Source organism: Pollicipes pollicipes, unplaced genomic scaffold (genome assembly GCF_011947565.3).
Source record: "Pollicipes pollicipes isolate AB1234 unplaced genomic scaffold, Ppol_2.1 Scaffold_3447;HRSCAF=4054_pilon_pilon_pilon, whole genome shotgun sequence".
Classification (NCBI taxonomy): Eukaryota; Metazoa; Arthropoda; class Thecostraca; order Pollicipedomorpha; family Pollicipedidae; genus Pollicipes; species Pollicipes pollicipes.
In genome coordinates this window covers 12458224-12483640 of record NW_023596297.1, presented here as the reverse complement: position 1 = coordinate 12483640, position 25417 = coordinate 12458224, and the positions used below count along the sequence as shown (strand labels likewise).

Sequence of the window (25417 nt, the reverse complement as noted above, 5' to 3'; positions counted from 1 at the left end):
CCAACTCACCTGGGAATGGCGCCAGGGAAAAGTCGCTATCGCTAGACAACAGAGAACAAGAAAAAAGATACTTATCTTGAGCCTCAGTTTTGCGTTGTCATATTCCGATTTTTTATTGTTACCCGGCGTACCCCAGCATTTCCATTCCCGTCTCACGGTGTCAACACTGTTTTTCCTTTTTCTGATGTGTTAGTGCTGATATCAACGTCCCCATGTGCGCCGCGTACTGATGCCGCTGCCCTCCGCTTGCGCTGCCTCTCTGCGTGCCGCACCCTGACCTGCGGCTCCTCCGCATGCCGCTCACTGACTCTTGTGCTCCCGGCGTGCCGCACACTGACGCTGCTACTCCACCCCGTACCGCACACTGACGCCTCTGCTCCCTGCGTGCCACACACTGACGCCTCTGCTCCGTGCGTGGCGCACACTGACGCCTCTGCTCCCTGCGTGCCACACACTGACGCCTCTGCTCCGTGCGTGGCGCACACTGACGCCTCTGCTCCACCACGTACCGCACACTGACGGCTCTGCTCCGTGCGTGGCGCACACTGACGCCTCTGCTCCACCACGTACCGCACACTGACGGCTCTGCTCCCCGCGTGCCGCACACTGACTCCTCTGCTCCCGGCGTGCCGCACACTGACGCCTCTGCTCCTGCGTTGCCCCACTGACACCACTCTGCTCCCATCGTGCCGCCACTGACGACGCCTCTGGCTCCCCTTCGTGCCGCACACTGACACTCGCTCCCCGCGTGCCGCAGTGAGCCGACTCGGAATCGAGGGGCGCGGCAAGCCGCGGTCGGTCTCCTCGCCCGGCGGCCGGGCAGGGCCCGCCTCCCGGGGGCGCCGACTGGAGGACGCGCCAGTACGACAGCTCCTCAGACAACGACGATATCGGTGAGCACACCGGGTCACGACGACCGACGGGTTGTCCAGGGCGTCAGCATGCCAGGGCGGGGGAGTGTGGGCGCGGATGGGAGTCTAGAGGGCAGGAGAAGAACCACGTTGCTGAAAAGAGGGGTGCGGTAGGTAGCGTAGGTAGTGAAATATATTAAGTTCGGACCCTGAAAGTTCGACAGATTCCTCAGCCCCTTGAAAAGGCTTTTCCTCTCTCTCTCTCTCTCTCTCTCTCCTCTCTGCTCTCTCTCTCTCTCTCTCTCTCTCTCTCTCTCTCTCTCTCTCTCCTCTCTCTCTCTCCTCTCTCTCTCTCTCTCTCTCTCTCTCCTCTCTCTCTCTCTCTCTCTCTCTCTCTCTCTCTCTCTCTCTCTCTCTCTCTCCTCTCTCTCTCTCTCTCTCTCTTCTCTCTCTCTCTCTCTCTCTCTCTCTCTCTCTCTCTCTCTCTCTCTCTCTCTCTCTCTCTCTCTCTCTCTCTCTCTCTCTCTCTCTCTCTCTCTCTCTCTCTCTCTCTCTCTCTCTCTCTCTCTCTCTCTCTCTCTCTCTCTCTCTCTCTCTCTCTCTCTCTCCTCTCTCTCTCTCTCTCTCTCTCTCTCTCTCTCTCTCTCCTCTCTCTCTCTCTCTCTCTCTCTCTCTCTCTCTCTCTCTCTCTCTCTCTCTCTCTCCTCTCTCTCTCTCTCTCTCTCTCTCTCTCTCTCTCTCTCTCTCTCTCTCTCTCTCTCACTTTTCTCTCCCTCTCCCCCCTCTCTCTCTCTCTCTCTCTTCCAGTGCCAGACCTTCAAGACGAACGTGGCACGCCGTATCGAGCCGTGCCCTGGACCCAGACCCACGGCATGCGCCAGATTGGCAACACGATCCGAAAATTATGTTCCGTACTGCTCGGTACGTCATACGCCGCCGCACCGGTGCAACAAGAGACCCAATCAGTGACCGACGGCGTTACCATGGCAACGACTGCGTCATGCTCCGGTGCAGCACTGTGGGGATGGCGCAGCGTTCTGCTGGAGTTTATGCTGGCGGGAGCTGGTCTGGAATCCGTCTGCGGGGAGAAGAATGGCCCTTGTGACGTGCTTCATTTGTCGGTTCTGGCCCTCTGGCGAGCCATCTGAAGAGCGATAGCGACGTCCCATGCAGTTAGCTTTCATTATTAGACATGCTCTGTACAGATGCTGGGCCTAAGACACTGACTAGTCTAAGGCTTTTCACAAACTACTTTTTCTTGCTGAAACGCAGAAATGACAAACTTAGTATACCCGCCACAAAAATGTGAAAAAGTAATAGCACCAAGCTATTTTGTAGGCATAACAATTTTGTTCCGCGCATAAAGTTACAGTTATTTTATTATAAATGCACATGCTTGTAATTCAAGCTGGTTTTTAGTTGTTTGACGTCTTCATTATTTTAAAAATGGCATTGCCCTGCCACTGACTTTCCTGCATCCGCAAAAAGATGTTTTACGAAATCGGATGAGCCTGAAAGTAGGAAATCCTAAAGTGGTTGTAGTTGTTAGCGCCTGCATAATTTATGAATCGCATGTAACCAAATGCAGTTGCTCTCTGACAGGGTTGGGTTACTACAGACGCCCCCTTGCAAGGTTGCTCAGACAGCAATCTAAATCAGCCTGGCTAGTCAAGCCACTCAACTTTGAAAGCTTTGCGAGTTGAAATAACAGCATTACTCTGCGTGATGAGTATTTCCAACAAAGCAAAAATGCCCACGGCTCATGCGGAGCAACTGCTGGCCAACACTGACAGTTACCCCAGACATCTCTGTGGTCGCTAATGCTCCTGGTGGCAAACTGCGGTGTTCTCCGGACAGGCTAATTAATTGGCCAGGTCTTGCATGCTGCTCCCAGATGTCTCGAGATGCAATTATTCCTCCTGGCTTGACCTCGCTAATTACCAGCGTCGCCGCCCGATTGGCTGGAGCTCGGGTCAGTAGCTGAACATACGACAGGCAGACCGCCCAGACCTAACGTCTGATTGGGTACCCGGGAAGTCCGAGAATCATGTGAGCTTCGCGTGCGAGGAGACCAAGCCGAGGTATGAAAGACCGTTTGGATGGTGTCTGGCTGAAATGGGATGGGTTGAATGTTACTACTAATGAAGCTTTTGGTTCTTTTTGTTCCCCCAGAGATATAAAAATGCGGTCATATGTTGGCCTCGTCCTAGGACTTAATGTGTCTGGAACATGAATGACGTCATCACATGTGGGAGGGCAGAAGGCACCAATACGTTCGGGCTGTCTTGGCCAGCTGTCTTTAGAAGCCATGGATCTGCTGTTTACGGCCAATCGTCATGGTTTGTTCCTCACGGGCTGCAGCCGCTCCCCCAATTTCCCCGTACAGTGCCAGGCTTAAATGCTCTGTGTGAAAATAGCTCGCACAGACAGATGGGCGAAGACCCCCGACAGGAGATTACTCCGGCGTATCAAACCATGCTTGCTCCGAATTTATTAATGCGAACTGGATGAGCATCAGACGATGAAGCCATGTGGCACGCTTGGCTGCCTCAAGCGGGCAAAAAAACCCATCACAGTAAGGTAATCGGTTAGATGCTACAGAAGTTTTTCACAAAATGAACTGGTCGATTGGAATCGCTGTTCAGATCGTGTCTCCGGGTGGTGTTGCAAATGGAGGTTTTTAAAAGCTTAAATGCTCTCTTCGGGTCTGTCTGGCCCGCCCCTGCCTTGCACATTGGAGAGTCAGTGTTCGCTGGTGCATTGTTACGCTTAATCTATTTCATTTTCGAAATGCACTCGGGGCGAAACCTCACTGAAAGTACCAGCAGGCGTTAGAAGGCTTGTTACAAAGTGTATGACACCCTGACGGGAATGTAATGTGCTTCAAATAACACAAAAAAACAAAGCACAATGATGTGCATAGCTGTTGTTCCTTTTGCAGTAGCTCTGATAGCAATGTGAGTCATTGGGAGCCTTTGCGATTGTAAATAAGATGCATACCTCGTCATATCAAAAGTTAGCATACATTCTTTAAACGTTTAGAGAATGTGTCTCCATCACCCTTTATGCCCTGGGAGCATTTACAAAGATGTGAATGCTGCGTGAATGTGAATGCTTGCAAATGCGTCCGGCTCCGTGATGCTATCAAATTGTAATAAAATATCAGTTCCATGTAGGACGATGCACAGCAATGCACGAAACCGTGCGGAAACCAATGCCCACTTCAGTCAGTATTGAGGCCACCAGTCGTGGTGCGTCGCTACCTCTTTCAATTGGGCTTTGCTTGACTACATTTCTGTACCGTTGACGTTTCTTCTGCTCTAGTTTATTTCAGAGTGTTTTAAATAACAACGGTGTGTTGTTTAGTATTCAAAGGACACTCTATTGTCTGCAGCCGGTATCGCGTTTGTGAGAGACTTATCGCACTGTCGCGCCGGTGTAAAACTGTCGGACAATGACGTAGCTGTGAGGCGGACAAACAATCCCCTTTGTGTGAGACCGACATGCGACGGTTCTGTGCGTCCCGCGCGCGTCTGGGAGTAACAACACATTCGCTCTCGCATCCAACGCATCTACACGGTGCGCAAGTGGGCGACCTGGCGCTCCTAGTCTGGCTTTCACCGCTGCGCCGTAAATCTGGCGCGTACGGCCGCTCCTCGAGCCGAGTTCCGCTCCGTCTGGCACTGTTAGTCGGACACGTCGGTGGGCCGCGAGCGAGCCCCCGGCGGTGCAGCTGGAGCGGCCAACCGGGCCGCGCCACCCGGCCGAAAAATAAATCACCGCCGCCTTCGGGAGACAATTACCGCCCCCGGGCAGGCGGCCGATTGGGAAAAACGGCGCGCGGCGGCGCACGGCGCGCACGCACCGGCCGCACAGCAGATTGGCTGCACTCGCGTCTGCCAGTTTCAACTGGCTCGTCGTGTCGGCCGCTTGGCAGCATCCTAATGCAAGTGCCGGAGCAGCCTGTGACTGCAAGAGCAAAAAGGAGGGATCTTGGATCATTGATTCCGGGAATGCTGTCGTGCGTAGGCGGTGGTTAACAAAAGCTGGAAGAGCAAGGGACATAAGAAACTTTGAAACTTCGTCATTACTTCACGATATATCTCATCATCAGGTCATTATCCGCATCCTAATAAGGTATCGCGTACTACATGAAATATCTCAGCTTCTACATGACGTGTTGTGCTCTGGCTGTCGATTGTTTCACACAGCGAAAAATGATTGCTGCAAAAAGGACGTTTCGACAGGCGCACATCAGTAATATGCCGTTACACAACAGTATCTATATCATAAAGATGGCAGTCTTGTGAGTCTAGCTTGCAGGTCAAGCCCTCAATTCGGACAGCACTGCTGAAAAGCAACACGACAGCCATCAGGAGATGAGTCACATCAGTCAATTCGGTCGTCTTCTTTCATTTGATCCTCCCGATGTAAGATCAAGCAGTGACCCATTTTGAGTCCAATACGTTCCCGCTTTCCTTGGACCGCTGTCTCGTACTTCATCATCAGAAAAATTTCTACCGCGCAGTCCGACAATAAAACGGCAGCGCACCGGATGTCTCCCAGAAATCGTACCATAGCCCCAGACATCATTTAAATGCTGTGAATTGCATATTTATGCATCCACTGCATATCTAGACATCACTTAAATGCTGTGAACTGCATATTCATACCATGTTTTGTGCATATTGATTGCTTGGTTATGTAAGTTCTGTTAAACTTCAATTGCCTGCTTGTTTGCGTGCTTTTCGGTTGAGCTACAACTGGGTGTCAGTAAGTCAGGCATGGTGATTAATCCAGCACATGTTCCAGATGTCGTTTTTGTGCTCCTTGCTGGGGCTGGCGCGCGCCAAAATTTGTGGGAAATATCTTCTGGAAACACTAAAAGCTTTGCTGTCTACCTTAAATGTTTTTCCGGTGTTTGCGTAGCTGCATTGTGAGGACGTATTTTACTTACGAGCTTTTTAGGTTTGGAGCGATATGCAAGCGGGCCGATGAGATATTCGAGACGCTATCCCTTCTTTGGAAGCAGATTTACAGATCCTCAGATGTGCGTTTTGCTCATGCCGAAAACGATACTTCTCACTCTGTCTCATCGACGTGACTGTTACTTCCTACATACATATTTTTCATACAGACATGAGTTGCATTTGCTTTTTCCCTTAGTTTGCTTCAAATGTTGTCAAAAATGAAGACCCGGTAGACGTAGATACCAAGACTGTGGAAATCTTTAAACAGTCCAGAATCTGTCGACCACACTCTCTCTGAAGTGTGTGCTCAAACACCCTCTGTTTTCCTCGGCGATGTGAGGTGGCGCACCAGTCTGCGCCCATTACGCCGTCTCCTGGATACTGCCTTACCTTTCAAGGGCACTTCAAATTACGTTTAGAATCTAAACGTTCATTGCGCGCCCTTAACGCACCACAGCGATAAAGATAAAGTATTTAAAAATAACCCGCTGTAAATATGCCATGAATCGATCGCCAGGAACAAACGTTGAACTCACAGCCGTGCAAAATAAAACAGATGAATGCACAAGTAAAACTTTTCAAGAAATGTTATGATAAAAATGCTCTTTTTGGGTTTATTTTTCCTAAACAACGCCACAGAGCTGATGTCAGTTTTCAGAGGATATGGTGATACAGCCGCATTCACAATTAATAGTCACGTTACATCCATGGCCATTTGAAGTCATTTTCTTCAAGTTGTTTGGTTAGTTTTCCTCCCGTTCTCGGTTTATTAACATCTTATTATTGCTGGACATTAGTCCAGGTGATTGAAATTCCTCTTGAACGATGGTTGTACACAGTGGAGCGATCCACTAAACCCTAGTGTTGCATCTAGCATGAGATAGCGAAGAAGTCAAAGTCCATTTGTTGAGAGAAAGCTCCAAATTGATGTCCATTGCATTAAGTAATAGAAATGTGAATTTGGGTACTTCCACCGTCTGGAAAATTGGGTCGAGTCCACCTTTGGTCGCAAACCGCTAAGATTCCAGTGTTGTCCTCAACATCTTGGATTGGACAACTGTGATTGGATGGAATAACTTCCTTCTAACGTCCTGAAATCACGAAAAAAAACACTTTCTAGTTATATTGATTGAGTCAGGGAATGCGATTCAGACCTTATTACAGTATGAGCACGGGTTTCACTCTTTCTATGTTGCAGCTGTGTGAGCTGGAAGCGCACTTGACTGCACAGGATGCTTTTCCAAAACTCTTTCTTTATCCCTATCTCTCTCTCTCTCTCTCTCCTCTCTATCTCCTCTCTCTCTCTCTCTCTCTCTCTCTCTCTCTCTCTCTATCTCTCTCTCTCTCTCCTCTCTCTCTCTCTCTCTCTCTCTCTTTTATTTCTGCTTAGCGCCTTAGATAACAAGAACTGGTCTGATCACATTAGCATGTCTCTGGAGAGCACATCCGGTGTGGGTGAATTATTTATCGGTGCCCCCCATTCTGGTGCATAATTGACCTGTCACTTCTGAGGCCCACCCTTTATTACTCGTCGCTTTGTTCCCCTACCGGACGTCGAGGCAGACGCGTTCAAATCAGCTCGCGAAATTCTCGCACGTCTGATAGAAATTATGGAGATAACGTCACATGTGAGGCATATCTTTCCGTGGCGTTTCCCTATACTGGACGGTTCGTCTGCCCGAATTTGAGCCTGGGCGTGACAGGGTCAGCGGGGTTCAAATATCCTGTTATATGAGCTTGTCAGGATCACGAACGTGAACAGAAATTTCGTCTGGGTTCATTCTTCCCCTTTCAAATCACTTCACAAGTCATACCGCCGTTACAAGTGATTCAAGTGTTTAAAAATGAGATTGTGCGCTAATTTGCGGCGACGACATACCGACTCATATCTTTTTGTAACATCCTTAACGTGTATCTAGCTTAAGCATTTTCGACTTAAGCTGTAGCACTCAGTCAGTTAGTTCGTTATTTGATGTCAAGGGTGCGTCAACCGTAGTGCTCATTGACGCCAAGCTGTATTAAGTCTGTACAATTTCAGACCGCTAAATTCTTATCTGACAGCACATGACAACCCAGGCCATTTACAAAAGATCCTCGAGCGTCCTGCAAACACCCATTCCTTTTACTAAAATGAGCTTCAGCCCGCTGCGAGGATTCTGAGCGCCATTCCCCGCCCGTTTCTCTCGCGTCGTGCTCGCCGGCGCATAAGTCAGATCATAAGTCGCAAAAGTCGGCTGAGAGCCGGGACCGGGCTGCGCTCGGATGCCTCCCGGGAGCCGATGGACCGAGAGGCTCTGCAGCGTCCCGAGCCGCGTCCGTCCCGGGACATCCCGGGACGCCGGGGAGTCGGGACGGCTCGCAGGTGGCGCTGGAGCCCGTCACGGTAATCCCGGATTACGGGGCCGGCCGCCGCGGGCGTGGGGCAGGTCATCCGACGCCGCGCCGGTCCGCCTCCTGATACGGCACCGGCAGAAACAGCACTGGAGATGAGGCGCTGACAGGTGGCTGACAGAGGAGAGCGGACGATGGGGAGGGGAGAGCGGGGAGATGGGAAGAGATGCAGGCTGATATGAAGGTATCCGGTTATACTGGTCGGTGGATCGCCAAATATGTGTTGCTGAATGATTGTGGAAATAATTACACAATGAATGCTCCAGTGAAGGTATCCGTATACAATTACATGGTATTTTGACTTGCTCAGTGGCATCCCCAGGCATTATGCGGTTTTAGCTCCCCACAGCAGTTCAACTCCCTTGGTATCATTATTTTTATATAGCTTGTATAGGGCCTCGGGCTTCGCTGAAAACTTGTAACAAAGCTCTTTATTAAGCCTAATGAGCGCAGGCTTAATCGCCTCAAAAGTTTTCGTCTTGTATGAGTTTCATCGGGCTTGGTACCGGCATGCTCTCCTGCTGTAACTGTGCTGCAGGTCAACCCATTCAGCACCAGACCATTAGGAAAACTATGCGCTGCAGACATGCTCAGAGTCAGACAGAAGTCCGCGTCCTGGGTCAGGTGATAAGCAGAGTTAAGCTGGCGTCATATCGTTACGGTGACCACACTCATACAAATATTTGAATTCCGTTGAGCGTGTTAGACCGCGATGCGTTTTAAACACCTTCCTGACGCGACAAAGACATCGCACAGCAGTCTGTCGCCCGAGTGCAGCGCGCCGGTGCCGTGTTCCTGACGCCTTTTTAAGGCCAGGGTGCCAAAGGACTCGCTTGTTTGGAAGACTTGTTGGCTCGGCACCAAGCGTCGATGACTAGGGGGTCATCAAAACGTTGATGACCTAGTCACCCGACCCTTGGGTGGAAGTCAAGGGTCGAAGGTGCTTGACACCCTGGACCTTGACCACCCCATGTGGCGAGTCATGTCCTCGAAGGCTAGGGTTTGAATTCGTATGCAAGATATCTCGCTTCCTCGTTCAATTCTTAACCGGGCAGGGTACGTCACGGTTTCGGGAACGGCTTGAATTCAGTGTTATGGGCTATCACGCAAACATAAACAAGCATAGTTGTCTTACAGACCGTTTAAGACGTGACATCAATAAGTTGAGATGAGATCTATATATATATATATATATATGTGTGTGTGTGTGTGTGTGTGTGTGTGTGTGTGTGTGTGTGTGTGTGTGTGTGTGTGTGTGTGTGTGTGTGTGTGTGTGTGTGTGTGTGTGTGTGTGTGTGTGTGTGTGTACGCGCGCGCTGTGTTATTAGTCAGGCGTTTGCCCACCGCCCAACACCGTCCTCGTGCTGAATTTGACGCATTTCCCGGGGTGTATGATTAGTTTGCGTGTATAAGTGCCTTCCGGACGCAGCGCGGCCCTACCCGACAGCGACCAAAGTTTGCAGCGTAAGCTGCGTGTTCACCAGCATGTTCTCACAGGCCAAACCATAAGCCAGCCAAAGCACGCCTTGGTTAGCACAAGCTCTGAAATTGAGTGCGGAAGAACAACACGCTGGGAGCGGGTCACAAGCACCGTGTGTTATTAGCTACTTGTATTGACCCTCATAAGGTCACTGACACTTGTTGTATGGATCGCACTTGGACAGCAGGTAACAGAGATGTGACTGCGTGATGTCGCTTTGACTTAAGAGCTGGGGTGGAAAAGAAAGCATCCCGTGTGTAACCAAATTAGCCCGATTTGATTCCACGCGCTTGATCGCAGAGCCGTCACTGATTGTTGATAAGTTGAAAACTCTCTCTGCTTTGGTCTACATGGGTCCACCCGCTTATTTCCGGCCCTATGTTCTCAGCTCGAGCATCGCAGCATGATACTTATCCGTATCTGTAACAAATATCATGCCTCTGAGACAAGTTCTCGTATTGCGAAGCCATTTTGCCATGCATACGTTCCGTAATCACGGAGACGTAACGTGGTGCTCGATGTTGGCAGAGGTGCCCCGTTGCCCTCCGTGCGGGGATCCGCAGCCAGGAGTGCGCTGGTGTGTGATGAGCTCCTGGCCGTGTGATGAGTTCTTCGGCGTGTGGTGAGTTCCTCGGCATGTGATGAGTTTCTGGCCGTATGATGCGTACTGACAGCACGCCCTCTGCGCCGCAGCACCGGACGTGGCCGTTCAGCCTGCCTCCATCGTGCTGCAGCCGGCCAAGTCCGGCGACCTGAGCTGTCGCGAGCTAGGTGGATACCCGGGCCGCGGCGGCGCGCCGTACGGCGGCGAGATGGCCGCCGTCCGGCCCGACCACCTGCACTACGCTTCCAAGCCCGTCTCGTCGGGCATCTACCAGTCGCTGACGCGGCGCGGGCGCCGCGGGCCCGGCCACAAGCACGGCTCGCTCAGCTCGTCCGACAACAACTCCGACACGACTACGTACGCCGAGGGCGAGATGCGCTCCAAGATGGAGGCGCTGCAGAGCGGTGAGTGGCGCCGCTCGGTGCGCGCCGGTGGTGGAGGCTCGCGCTCGGGCGCTGAGGAACGGCGAGCTAACGTCGGACCGGATGACGGGCGAATGAAACGCGCCGGGAAGGATGTTTTGGTTTGTAAGTGTGCGCTCGCCGTTCAGGTGATCTTCCAAGCTCAACGTTGATGCAGCATTGTTTATTGTTAATTCTCGTTCGCATCACAAAGCGTATCAGTTGCTGGTATCCGTGAGATCTTCCATTTTAATGTTCGTTCCTGGGGATTTGGTATGATCTGTGAGGTTATGCATTATAATGTTGTGCATGACTTATATAAGACCACTTATTATTTTACTTACCTAGGGCTACTGATGAATTTGCTGACATTAGGCTGTTCATAGCTTTACTTGCATTCAGCTCTTCATTTCAAGATTTTTTTTTCAAGCCAACTAGCTACCTCAGTTACCTCCACCCAGCACCAGCTCAACTGGAAACCTGCGGCCATTTGCACTCCCCTCCCACAAAGCTATCGACGACTGGCGGACCGTGTTCCCAGCGCGCGCGGTCGTTCGGTGGCGACGCGGTCCCCTGGTCGTCTATATCGGCCTCTCAGGCCTGATGTATGCGGCTCGGAAAGTGCGCCACCCGTCCGCCCTCCCCCTCCCCCTCCCTCACCCACTCCTATTGGGACCGCAACGGGTCTCCAAGCTTCCATCCACCCCTGCCCTCGCCGAAATGCGCTCGGCTCAAGTGGTGTCGCAAATTGAGTTAGAGCAGCCCCAGGGAAATAAATCGCTGTAAATTCGCTGAGCTGTGCCCTTGTGTCGACGACTGGACTGGCCACGGGTCGACGCCATCCACTGCATCGGAATTAAGGCTTTGTTACTGCACATTTTTTCCTGTGCTCCGACCGAGATGGGGAGAGATCTTATTGGATTGTAACATAATGGGGCTTGGGGAGTTTGAAAGGCACCCCCCCCCCCTGGGCTGAAAGCATGCGTGAGCTGATATGGTTTCTTTAAAAAATCGGGGTAGAAAAGTAAGGAAATAGTACTTTAAATATAAAAAAGCTGGGATAGTACGGGTATCAAATCGGCTGTTATGCAATTGAAAATATAGAAGCAAATGTGATATATGATTGAAAGGCTCATTGGTGACTATTGGAATGCTTTTAAATTAAAAAGACCATTCTAAATAACAAACTGTCATGGGTTAGTAAATATGCTCCCCACACCATTTATTTTACGTCATTGAACGTTTCTTTGACGTTGGAGCCGCTGCCAGACTGGCTGTGTCAGAGTTGCCACTGTAGCGGACTACGGGATTCACTTGTGGCGCTTCTAATCGCCGGAAAATGGCACAAGATGGTGGTTTATGCTTGCGTGTTACATTAGTGCGTTATCTTTGTTTGCTTTCGTACCATCGTGTGGTGATCTTGTATATTTTTCCGTGATGGCATGCTTCTTAATTGCATTTTAATTTTTAGTTGCGGCGCTATTGTTAAGTTTTTTATTCTCAGCCTCATGCCCATCGTAACGAGAAGTTGCTTGTGCTGATTATCGTACAACGTGGTGGGTGACCGTGGCATGCGATCGAAGGCTCATCTAACTGTTCGCCAATCTGCTTCGATTTTTGGGGCACTTGGTGATGATTCACTGCAAACCCGACCACTTCAGTAGGCATATGGATCATGAGCGCAAAACAGCCAATGCGGTGGGGGTTTGGGTGGAGGCGTAACGCTTCTATGACGTCATGTGTGTCTTGAACAGTTTCAAATTGGCGGCGTGAAATTGGATGCACAAATTTGGTTGTATCTAGCTCAGAACAAGAGGACTTTGAGTCTTAAAAAGGCTATGGCTGTGAACTGTAGGGACTAATCTTGAAATGACTATCTCAGTTTAAAACCGCGTACAAATGTAGAACAGGCCCCTCAAGGAATAGCCACGACATCAAGTGGAATATAAACTATCAAAGAAAATAGTCAAAATGGTTACAGAAAGATAAGCCAAGTTAAATCAAGGCTGCAGAAAGATCAGGGAAAGAGAACCGTTTTTCCTCAAATGGAGACGCCCAACTTGACGGGGACTTCAAAAAGCAATCTGCTTTGGACAAATCGCTGCATCGCCCGCAGGCCGCGCTGTCTGCCTCGCCAAGAAAAAGCAGACTTAGCCCTGACTTTTTAAGCTCAAACAGTGAGCAAGAAGAAACAAAATAAACAAAGCTAAGCAGTCAAAACGACACTACGTGCATTTTCGAAACGACGGCTCCAGTGCCTCTGAATTAATGAGAATACAAAGCCTCGCATTATGTCAGCCTGGTTCGCATGCGACCTCATGGACTTACCGCTGTCTTACCGCAGCTTTATGGAACACAGATCGATCATGCATAGTGACTTTCTCTTGTCTTATCTCCAGCTTCTCACTTCCTTCCGCTGTTTTCCAAAGAGCCCTAAAATATTGATATAGAGCAGAATTCGCAGAGGAGCGCTCCATTTATTGCAGAATCTTGCATGCAATCTCCTGATTGCCCCTGATGGCATAAGCGTCTGTATCAAATGGTTCTCATCATAATAGCGGACATGATTTATTAACAAACTTGAGACGGCAGCGGCGCCAGATAATGATGACGAGCTCCTGCCGCCTCTCGGCTATCTCAGCGGGAGGCGACGGGGGACCGGGACGGCAAGCCAGGCAAATGAGCTCGGGCGGGCTGGTCCGCTCAAGGGCCCGGCTGAAATACGTGGCAAGCAAAACGATAGTAGTGCCGAGTTAGCTCGCTTGGAAAGTCACAAATGAACAGCATGTATGCCGTAAAAGGCAAGAAATCAATGGGGCAGCAAGCGACGCTGTTATAATCAATGCGGTGACAGGCCCTCAGGCGGAAACATGACGGGTGACGTCACGGATGTAATGGAAAACGTTAATTGTGTTTGTGTTGCCGGCGCTGCATTGGTCAATACTTTCCAGATACCAGCGGTAGCTTTCTGATAAACCAACAAATGGGCTCGCACCATCACGTCAGTATAGTCGAGCTGAGTGTGTTGTGGTGACGCTTGCTGTGGTGCCGCAGGTCTGCACACGCCGCCGGAGCCTGCGCCGCCAGAGGTGCCCTCGCGCGGCCCCTCCTCGCACCAGGCGGTCCGCTCTCTGCAGCGACTGCAGTCCGGCTACGCGCCGGACACGGACGGCGCCTTGCCCAGCCCCTCAGGTGAGCACCTGCAGCAGCTGCAGCCGCTTCTGCAGCGTCGACTGCTGCAAACGCTCCGGAGCCGCTTCGTCACGTGACGTTGGGCTTACAACCGGGCACATGGCAGGTGGAAACTGCGACATTTCCGAACAGTTCATTAAAGCGTTACGTAGATGTTCAGGCGTTGTGTGTGCGTGAGGTGAACCGAATGTCTACCTCTCGCTTTCTCGAGACAAAACAGCAAGCTGGCTAACCGTCGATAAGTGGTGCGGACACAAATGAAACACTGGGCATGCTTTTGAAAGCAAATATAATTTCGCCGATAAAATTTTGTGGAACAAAATTTTGTGAAACAAGGTGCGCCCCGAGTCTTCTCGCAAAAATGTTGGGATGGTCAAGACAAATGGCTTATCAAGTGTACCATCACTTAGTGCAAGCGAAGCCTTCCAGAATTTGTTGAACAAGCGCGATGACATGAAGTCGAAACTCAGAGGAAGTGCTGAGATCCCGCGTTAAATGGTCGAATATTTTGCGGAGGTGGCTCTGGGCTCGGTCTTTGCTTCAATCGACTTGTTGTGAAGACCGTTACCTCACTATCGTAGTGAGGGATTCCAGTTACCTCACTACCGTAGAGGAGGGATTCCAGTTCAGACCGTTGTCACACTATCGTAGTGGAGGGATTCCAGTTCAGGCCGTTGTCACACTATCGTAGTGGGTGGACTCCAGTTCAGACCGTTACCTCACTACCGTAGTGGAAGGATTCCATCTCAGCCGACGGTGATCTCCGAAGGTCTCAAACATGTCACGCGCGGCGGTGACACGGCCGCCGGTGCGGGTATGATTCCCTCGGCAAGTTTCTACTCAACTGACAGCGGCGACTGACATAGCCTGGCTCCTCGGACATGGTTCCACTCGCCTGACACGTGGAGGCCAGATGTTCGGCTCTCGAACAACTGGGGTACAGGGACGGCGAAGGCGTAGGACGGCCGGCCGGCGGCGTAGCTGCTGTATTGAGCCGTTCATACATGCCGGAAACTACTCCTGGACATCCCTGTTTTACAGGCTGTTGGCTGTTATGCGCTGTTTGGTACGATGAAGAGTTTGCTTGTCATGTAGTTGATGCTTTCAGTCGAAAACATATTTGATTGCACGTGAACGTGGGCCTTGCAAAGCCAATGGTGATTACAACGCCACATTGCCATTGATCTCGACAGTTATGTCATGCATTCAGGCATGATTAACTGGAGCTGAGCCTGAAAACATATTCGCTGGAGGTCTAATCTGCCGACTCATAACAGGCTTGGTCAAGAGGAAGAGCATTCTGCGGGCTACGGCTTGCTTATTTATTTACCGAGCAGTTTTAAGGCAAAATATCGCGTGAGACATCCTTTTATGCATTGTAGAGGCCCCGTTACAGGTTAAAAAGTGGAGGTGGCATCGTAATTTTGACGATTTTTTGTACAACGCCATGTGGTTGACAGGAGAGTGATCCTTTTGACGCTGCTCTAAACTGTCGTCACCAGAGGCGTCCTGTATGCTTAGGCGACAGCCAGGAGCGCGTGCATACATGCTGGACTTTCTACTAGCAGACTTATGTGGATTTAAATTGTGTATCCGTGCTGATTTGTGGGCACTCTCGTCACAGCGTGGGCGAGATACTGCAACAATATAGGTACAGTTACCGCTTGCATGTGTTTTAAATCAGCCAAATGGTATTATACACCCTCGTAACGGTCTTCTACACTGTGAAGGGTGACAAGTCGTAATCTGAAAACAGGGGCGTCGGAGTAGGTGTTGTTCCGTATTTGGTTGCCATAACCGTGAGCTATGCAACGCTTTACACCATTCCGACCAGTAAGATCACATTCACAAATCACATTACCTGAGAATTGGGAGGCTGTAGGTCCTGCCAAGCCTTGCAGTTTCAGTAAACAAGTCCATGCATGTAAAAAGCTCCCATTTTTGTTGGGTGACTGTTCTTAACACGCACCCATGTAGCCGTTTTGATGCAATGCGCTTGATTGCAGGTCGATTGACCGCCCTGGGATCTCAAAACTAACATTGCTAGAAACAATAAATTCACACGATAGGTATCGCCCCATGTTCAACCATTTGTGCCGCATGTCTGGGTCTCTAGGTCGTGACCTTCGTGGTCCAAAGAAAGTCAAACAATGTCAAACTGTAATGTCCCGATTAAACTGACAAGAAAACTGCATATCCCGGTAGCTCAGCCGGATAGTCTCCGTCGGCCAGATGATAGTCCTCTCTTCCGACATATCCATCCCTCTCCCAAGCTCACAACTCGCCCTTGAGAGATAGGACCTGTGACCGGTGGCAGCGGCTGCACTGAAGGTCAGGTGACGTGAGAGGGCAGGACGGAACGTGCCGTGCATTGCGGCACGTTAACCTTTCGCTACCGAAGTCTGCCGTTGACCTGGAATGGCACGATTGGATGACATGATTCAGGGCTCACACTACAAGCACGCATCAGCGTGAGCTCTATCCCAGAAATCGACATTTGAAAGCCAGAAATCCATTCGAAATGTTCGGATTAAATCGGCAGCAAATCGAAAACCAACAATTTGGGATCGGTGTCTGAAGGGTCCCCAGCCTTGCTCACGCGACCAGCTCTAACCTGGATACTTAACCTAAGGAAAAGGTTAGCTTGGGTTATATCAGATCAGATAATTTATCTTTTCTTTCGATCAAAGTTCAAAATACGCCCCCAAATTTGAGATTAATTTCGATTTTTTATTTAAAACCCTCGTCAAAACCTACCAAGAGCAGCATGTTTCTCAAAGCAAAATGTTGATCAGGGTCATTCTATGTCAATGGCCTTCTCTGACGTTCGTGAAGTTTGTTGGCGTCCTTGCGGTTTATGAGTTGCAAATGAGCGTAAAAACCACACCGTAAGGCAAGGTTTCCAGTTACCGTTTTGTTTCGGCCTTGATCTGACCTTCATACCTAACTAACGGTTATGTTATGTTCAGTTATGCAGCGGCATATTTAAAGAGCGCCGTTTTTTCTTGAAAATTTCTGCAATCTGCGAAAAGTGACTAAAAATATTTTGGTGTCTGGATAGCGTGGCGACCGGCCGGGCCAATCACGTCCAATTTTTACAATCACTGCTCATTAAGACTGGCTTAGCCAACACACCCGCTCGTTATCTTGTTTGAGCTTCAAGAGAGCGTGCCTGGGTAAGGCAATTAATGGTACCAAATGAATTTAGAACCACGGAGTAGGTTATATGCCCCAGCATCTTCAAAAAGGAACATGCCCCTCCACCTAACAGTGTGCCGCAGTGTTTTGTATAGCGAGCAAGTTCTGGTGTGCTACAATTGTTGGGTCTCTAGACACCTAATGCATAATGCAATCACTGACCACCGTTGCTTGTGGGTGCAAAGTGTAGCGTTTATTAAGTTTACTAATTTTCAACCACTGATCACTGTTCGTACTAATCGTTCGTATTCTGTTTTCAGAGTATCGATTGCCAGGAAGTCCAAGGTCACACAGGGGGCCGTCCCCCCTGCCCCTGCGCGGCTACAATCCCAGCGACCCGGACAGCTACGCCAGCCTGAACGGAGCGCAGACCAGGTCAGTAGGCGTGACGCTGACATGGCTCAGCTCGTGAACAACCTATGATGGTCTGGTGCTGCCCAGCTGACATGGCTCAGCTCGCGGACATCTTAGGATGGTCTGGTGCTGCCCAGCTGACATGGCTCAGCTCGCGGACATCTTAGGAGGACTCTGGGTGCTGCCCAAGCCTGACATGGCTCAGCTCGCGTACATCTTAGGTGGTCTGGTGCTGCCCAGCTTACATGGTAAGCTCGCGGACATTTAGGATGGTCTGGTGATGACATGGCTCGGTCGCGGACCCCATTTTGGATGGTATGGTGCTGCCCAGCTGGACATGGCTCAGCTCGCTGACATATAAGATGGTTGGTGCTTGCATGGCTCGGCGCGGACATCTAGGATGTACTGGTGTGCCAGAGCAGGAGGACGTTATGGTCGAGTGGGTTATCGGCTTCGGTTGCCACGTGTCGGGACCGGGCTTGAATCCCAGTTGTCATGTGGGGACTGAACGCTAATGTGGCCGCTGCAGTCGCGAGCGCCCCATGAAGAAGGTCAGCAGATCTTCACCTTTTCCAGCAATTACAGAGGAATCACACGAAAATCGTCGTCGGAGGGCCCAGATATGTAACCAATTGTCATGTGGGATAGCGAGCACAGCAGCGGCCAATTTTGCTACACCGGTAAATCATATTTCATTTACAGAAGCCCGGCTACCTAATTCTGCACCGATTAAACACGCTTATTTATTGGAATGATAGCGGTTGGCAGTAACTGCAGCCATGCATCCTGCCATGGTTATAATTGAGGACTGAGATTCTCGGGACTGGAACATATTCAAATTTTGCGTACCGTCGAATCATCAGAGCGAGGATTCGAACCGTGAACATCAGGATTTGAATCCCCAAACCACACGAACTTCTAGAAACACTGTTCATATATGCTACTTAACATATAACATACTAACACATGTATTCCGGTCAATGACATAGAACAATTAAAAATGAGTAAAATTCGGTGTCAGACTAAATGGTCGTCCTTTTTAGTACGCTGCATTATAGTTCGATATTTCGATGCAAAGATGGCCTATGGCCTATTTCAGTCTGTCTAAATCGCGAATCTCGAATCCATATCTAAATTCGAGTCCACATGGGCTAGGGTTTGAATCGCAAAATGCGGCGGGTCGTCATTTTTAGCAATGATGGCATGGGACACACTGGCATTAGTTTGACAGCCGCTTCCACGAATGTGTTGCCGTTTTCACAATGGCTCGCAACTTTGTTTTCACGGACGCAGCTCTGAGAAGTTGTCTGAATGTTCTGGAACATTGGTAAGTATTTCGGATAATTCTGCAATGATATTCGGAACCTAACATTTTTAGTTCATGTATTTTTTAGTACGGAGAACTCCTAAACAGCACACATACGCTCAGAGCTAACGAAAAAGGTGTAAATATCTGGCTGCCGGCACCGAAACCCGCAAACTTAATGGTCCTAGAACATCACAAACCTCAAGACTTCGTGAAAAAATAGCGCTTTACTAGCGGATAAATAACTGCAAAACATGATTCTTAAGTTTCATCTCGTCGTTGTGAAATCATATGTTCATCACTTATTCTACCTATGTACACTGGAGCATAGTAACTTTGTAACGATCTGGGGTTTGATTTTTGCAGGGAGTCCTTCAGGGGTTTCATATTGCTCCAAGTTGCCATGATTTCCCGCGGGTCCTGTTTATATCTGTTTGTATGAATTATAGCCTGACTGGGACCAGGGCGCACTGGTATAAAGCCGTCCGTATCAGGCCATCCGAGTTTTCATGAAGTCTCAGACCTTTTCATTTATGGTTTTATTAGTCGGTGCGGGCTGTAAACTGTTTCCCGGGATAGCGCAGCCCGGTGAATATTGCTTCATTTGTATCGCGGTTTGATTGCTCGGTTTACGACGGGCGGACGGCCTGCCATAAGGTGCAGATTGCTTCCTTTTCAATTCGAGTATTGTGTCACATACCTTTTAAATGACGTAATCGTGAGGGCGTGGCATCTTTTCTCCGAAGGCTGCAATGTGCGGCATGTCTTTCATGATGCGCACTTACATGTTTTCTCATATAAACGCGTACCTACATGTAATCAGCCCGACTGCATATCACGAACCAACATTATCGGTACGTACCTTGGTACCTAGCGAAGCCCGCGCAAAGGGCCGCGCGAGATCATGCGACTAACATTGCGGGTGGTTGAGGGTTGACATACCCAGGCCTAGGGCCCTGTTACCTTGGTGCCGTGAGCTCAATGCAAGTGTGAAGCTGAAACAGACCTCCTCTGCTCGGCATTTGTTGGAGCTGAAAAACTCTGGACTACTTTTGATTTAGTGCAGACAAAATAAAGTTAAAAGTTTAGAATAACGTAATTAAGTGGAAACGCGTTTTTAGTTGGCCCGATATCCTTTATTACTCTTGCTACACCGGTTTAGTTCACCAGGACCAGGACGCTATTTACCACCACCCCCAGGACACTTTTTACCACAATTAGAATCAGGACCCTATTCGCAACCACCGCCAGAACCCTATTCGCCAGGATCCCTCCGTGAATAAGACTGGCTTACGGTTATCACTGACGCCGGCGACTGCCTCAGATTACTGGTCCGAACCAAGGTTTGGTCCAAGGTAGCCAAGAATGGTCCGAACCAGGGTACATGAACATGAACAATCACCGTCATGAATCATGGAGGGTTACACCTTTTGCACCAAAGTGTCCACTAAAGAGGCTTTCTTTAGGAAATCATCTCTCAGATCGGTGACCAGCACCCTCTCCGCCGTCCTCTCGTGCGCCCACCAGATCGGTGTCTGGGCCACCGCCGGCCGTCGACCCGGCGTCCGCGTTCTGAATGCGTCCCTCATTTAGCCACCGCCTCTTTGGTAGGTGATCAATCACACTTCTTGGACTTAGTTCATTGCGTGGCATAATGGGTTTAAGTTGGGGCCGGCTGGCAATGCCGGTGACGTCATGGCAGCCTGGAATGTCACAGCCGCTGGCCGCACCGGGAAATAAGACGCCCTGAATGAGCTCTGATATAGAAAGAAGCGGTCTGGTTTGAAAGTATTTCCTGGTCGAAAATATTTTTAAACTTAGTGGATGGAAATCCATGGTGCAAGAAAGCTGAATGAGAGAACAACTCTGACCTTCCATACGCGCAGACCGACTGATATCTATATGTCACATTGACCATACTTCCTGTCGGAATGGAAGCTGTTGTCATTGCTGTTAACTAGCTGTCATTGGATCTTAAGCTTTGTCAAGTAAATGAATACTGGCGAATGAGGAGCTACGGGGTGGCGGAAGCACAAATATCTTGATTTGTCCGTGGTCATATGGTGCTGACCTAGCATTGCTGCTATTTACAGCGGGATATCCGTGACAACTGTTGTATGATGGTGCTCGCGAGCTGCGCTCAGCCCGTGCTGCTGCAGGCATCCGACACCTGATCAGCTCCGTTTGTCTTGCTCGTCGCAGCGGTGACATCCCGTTTGGCAATGCCACGCGCCGGATCCGCCTGTCCAGCAATTATATGAACCTGATACTTTGCTTCGCCTGATACCTGAGGTGCACATCAAATTATCGTGTGCGCTGTGTAGTAAGAACGTTGACACACACACACACACACACACACACACACACACACACACACACACACACACACACACACACACACACACACACACACACACACACACACACACACACACACACACACACACACACACACACACACACACACACACACACACACACACACACACACACACACACCAACTTTCTTTTTCTCTCTCTCCCCTCTCTCTTTCTCTCTCTCCCCCCCCCCCCTCTCTCTCTCTCTCTTTCTCTCCCTTGTGTTTTGCTTGCTGGATCTTATTTCTAGCATCCAGCTTGCTGGCAGCCTGAGCCGAACAAAAACGGCGAAAATGAGCTGCGGCTTGGCACGTTTTCAGACCAGCAAATGCAATCATCGCCACCATTGACGTAAATTGCTCTGATATTATCCTTGTTACGCAGCATTGCCGCGTTTTCTAAGGCTGGACGCGTTAAGGATGCTGGCGCTGCATCAGTCTTACGCCACATAAATCGCGCACCCACTTCGAATGCAAATATAAAATGGGATGCTCCGCGCTCTAGCTGAAATCGGAACACACAAATGGCTGTCGCGTGACGCGTTGTAGTCTGCCGGCTTCCGGACAGACATTTTAGTTAGGATTCCAAGGATCAGACCATAAAAAATGTGTCCGGGGTTTCTTTAGCCGAGTGAGAAACTATTTTTCAAAAGCGTTTTCGCCTCCAGGAAGTATTTAATGACGGAAATGTTAGCAGTGTTGCACCCTCCTGTACCATTAAACCCACCGCTACGGGTGTGACAGAGGGTGCATCCATCATGCTGAAAGTCCCTCTTTTCTTCCATCGACTTCATGACTGAAACCAAACGGTCACATAAATACTACGGCTGAAAAGGACAAATGCATAACAAAACTAAAGATGTCTTGTGCACCTTGAGGAAATGACCTAACTTCTCAGAGGCATAACTCGTATTTCTCCGATGAGGTCAAACCACCACTTCGTAATATATTAGCCGTTGTCATGTGCGATGTTTTGCTTAAGTACAAAGTTCATCGTTGCCTCCCAAATAGCCCACTGAATGGTCCGACGTGATTTAATTATATCAATTTTAGAAGGTTGCCCACAGATTTGATTGAGCGCCATTCCCGGAACACATGGTAGATACATGGCTGCCGTAATGTCTCGTGATGATGGAAAGGCACCATCTTAGCCACGAGCACGCATGTCCTGTCTCCAGTCCGAGTAAAGACGTGCCCATGCAGAGCTGGATGTTCTTTTTGCCCCCCCCCCCCCCCCATACACACACATTCCCCACTTTCACCCCACCCAAGGGCACGTCGGACGCCGGTGACCGATGCCCGCCCGAGCGCCCCCCCCCCCCCCTCTCCGTCGGACGCCAGTGACCGACGCCTGCCTGAGCACCCCTCCCCCTCCCCTCTCTGTCGGACGCCGGTGACCGAGGCCTGCTTGAGCCCCGGTGTTGTGTTGAAACCCCCCCCCCTCGCCCACAGGCTGGTGATGGACGGGCAGAAGGGCGGCGCCAGTGACACCGTCATGCCGCTCGTCATGCCCGTTTACCCGGTGCGCAACAACCTGTGCCACCACGTGGCGCCGCCGGCCTACTCGCCCGAGCGCAACCAGCTGAAGGAGGAGTGCCGCTACCGCTGCAGCTGGCGGCTGGCCACCGGCTGCCTGGCGCTGCTCTGTCTCCTCCTGCTGGCGCTCATGGCCTACTTCGCAGGTACGGCACCCATCATCGGCCCACGGGCGTGTTTTTGCGATAGGGCGTAAATCGCCTGCGGCTGAAATGAAGCGAATGTGGTGACAACTTGAAAGGTGGTCTTCGTGAGGTCGGTCGACCCTAAAGTAGTATGTCTTAAAGCGCGCAGTAACGACGTGGAAACGAAGTCGTAGTTCATGAAGTTTCGGAAAATTAAAAAGGCACCAGCAAGCTTCAAATGACTCATCTTTATCCCCGCAAGTCAGATTTCGAGTCACAATGCGCATGATCGCTTTTCGAAACGTCCGCCACCTGGGAGCTTAATCGTTTCTTGCATGTTCTGGCTGCGTGGCAAATGTATCTGTGCATGTTACGTTCCATGCTACAGTTCAACCATGAGCAAATACCAATGCCGGTGTTTGGATCAAATTTGGATCGAATCAAAGACCGAGGGGTAGGTCATGTCATTTCCCCACAACGTCGTTTTGTACATGCATTGCGTGTTAAGAGCACTAAAGCTGTTAGCGTTTACAATCCTTTACATTCATTATCTACCTCATAACTACTATGACGAATGCATGGAGGACGCGCAGCCAACAATTCTCAGATTTTTGACTACCCTACGCTACGTTCCTTGTAATAAAAAGGCTCCGAATGAGCCGGGCTGCACTTCGGACTGGTATAATGATATGCGCCACACCGTTCAGCGAGGTGCATTGCGCGGGTGTATGTTTGTGTGACATAGAATTGAAGTGTCTGGGCTCATGCAACACAGCTGCCTCCCAAGCAGTTCCCGACAGAAAGTAATTTATCGTGAAGGAGGTGCTTCAGACGAAATACGTCCGCTCTGAGAAAGCGCTTCGGCGTCATTCCCGAACTTCGCTAATTATTGCCGGTGTAATCTCAGCGGAACACTTGGTCCCTATAGCCGTTTAATTTGGTAGTCGGCGGCGCGGGGAGCGAGCATTGGCTGGCGCCGGCTCCGGAGACCGGTGACGCCGGCTCCGGGGACCGGTAAGAGTCCTTCAGGCTCGGCTCCGGTTCCGTCTTCAAACACGGTCGGCGTGGGCTATTGAGCAGAGCCGCCTGCCGTGTAAACAACCCTCCGCCCTCCCTCCTCCCTCTCTGCGCACGGTCCGCCATTAACTGGCTCGCTCCGACAGATGTACGGGGATGGGCGACTTAAGCATGGGGCTGCTCGCATGGCTTGTGTACCAATGGACCGACGGGGCTTCCAGCATTGCCTTGGCGGATTATTTGCCAAATTCGGGTACGTTTTTCCGTGAACGAATTGAGAAAGCCAAAGCCTCATCCGATTGTGTTAGATCACAGACGTTATGTGTCTTTCTTAGGTGAGTATTGTTAGCCGCGATATCCTGGATAGTCGCGATACTTCAGATATACCAAGCTGATGTCCTTCTTGCATCGGCCTGCGACGTCCAAAAAGCTGATCATTCAGAACATCTTTGTGTTATGTCATGAACATTTAAAAAAAACAAAGACAGCCCTGACCAAACTCATAATGTTTGACTTATCGACATCTCACTCGAACTACAGCCTTCAGGTTAAGTAATTATCATGTTTCACGATGTTTGGCCTATTATGTGGCACGGCCATTGAGCCTGCGACTTTTCGTGAGGTAAACGCATCCTTCTACTAGCTCCTTCGTTCAGATCTGAATCACCTGCGCTGCAAGGAAATCACATTAGACAACCTGCAACGTAGGGTATATAATAGATGCGATCTTAAGTGCGTATTTGCTGGCTGACCGTCGCCGGAAAAAGAGCATGGGTTGAGGCCATTTGTAACAGACTAGGTACACATGGGGCGCCGCATCGGAAGTGAGTGGACATTTTGCACGTGATACTAATGTAGAGAACATTGACAAAGCAAACCAAAACACACGAGTCAAAGTGGCTTCTGCCATACCTTGTTTTTCTTTCTCTCAGTACACTGTCACCATGTAAAGTGGTTTGGATCAGATCGAACGGGAACGGATCGATCAAGGACATTTCGAGGCGTTCAAGATCAAGAATGCGTCCAGAATCTTGAGGAATTCGTTTAAAAGTCACCAAGCCGACATCCGTTGGACTTGCAAAGTTTTGCCTGATAGGCTGCTTTTTATGGGCAATTTTTGTGCAGCGGAAGGGTGCATGAGCCTGCGCGGCTCCGAAAAAGGACACTCTTTGGCGGGAGACACCGTCATTTTTCGTCAACAAGGTCGAAATCAAGATGTGGATAATTTAAAGCGCCGACTGCGAAGTCATTACATTGCGCTCGTACGAGGTGAAGATTAAATGGCGTCTTCGGTTTCCAAGCCAGGTTACAAATTGTGTGGGTATCAATATCTCAGGGATAGATGTGAATACTTAAAATTATGTCTCCAGTAGTTAAAAGTCAGATTCCCTCACGTCTTTTTCTTGTATTTTGAGCCACACTCGGAAGGAGTATACTTACACGTGGAAACTAAGTGCAATAATATGTCTCCACCCTGCTCAATAATTGGCTGACAGACATTTTTGTAGTCATGCCAGAGGTTTTGCTACCTCTCGTCACTAGTCTGGCATGAAAGATGCTTGCCTGCAGTCTGGTAAATTATCACACATACTGTTGCAAGGTACCTGACAACTATCGACTCACCATCCGATGCCC

The 25417-nt window shown here is 50.0% G+C and overlaps 1 protein-coding gene across 1 annotated transcript in view; it reads left to right on the top strand.

The window, feature by feature from the left end:
- The window catches only part of LOC119091648 (teneurin-a), a 68480-nt gene that overhangs the window by 2029 nt on the left and 41034 nt on the right, over positions 1–25417 (top strand). Inside the window, exons 2-6 of the mRNA XM_037214458.1 lie at positions 824–893; positions 10386–10700; positions 13752–13889; positions 17348–17462; positions 22557–22786. Of these exons, the coding sequence (XP_037070353.1) occupies positions 824–893; positions 10386–10700; positions 13752–13889; positions 17348–17462; positions 22557–22786 (868 nt within the window). The remainder of the gene's footprint in view (positions 1–823; positions 894–10385; positions 10701–13751; positions 13890–17347; positions 17463–22556; positions 22787–25417) is intronic.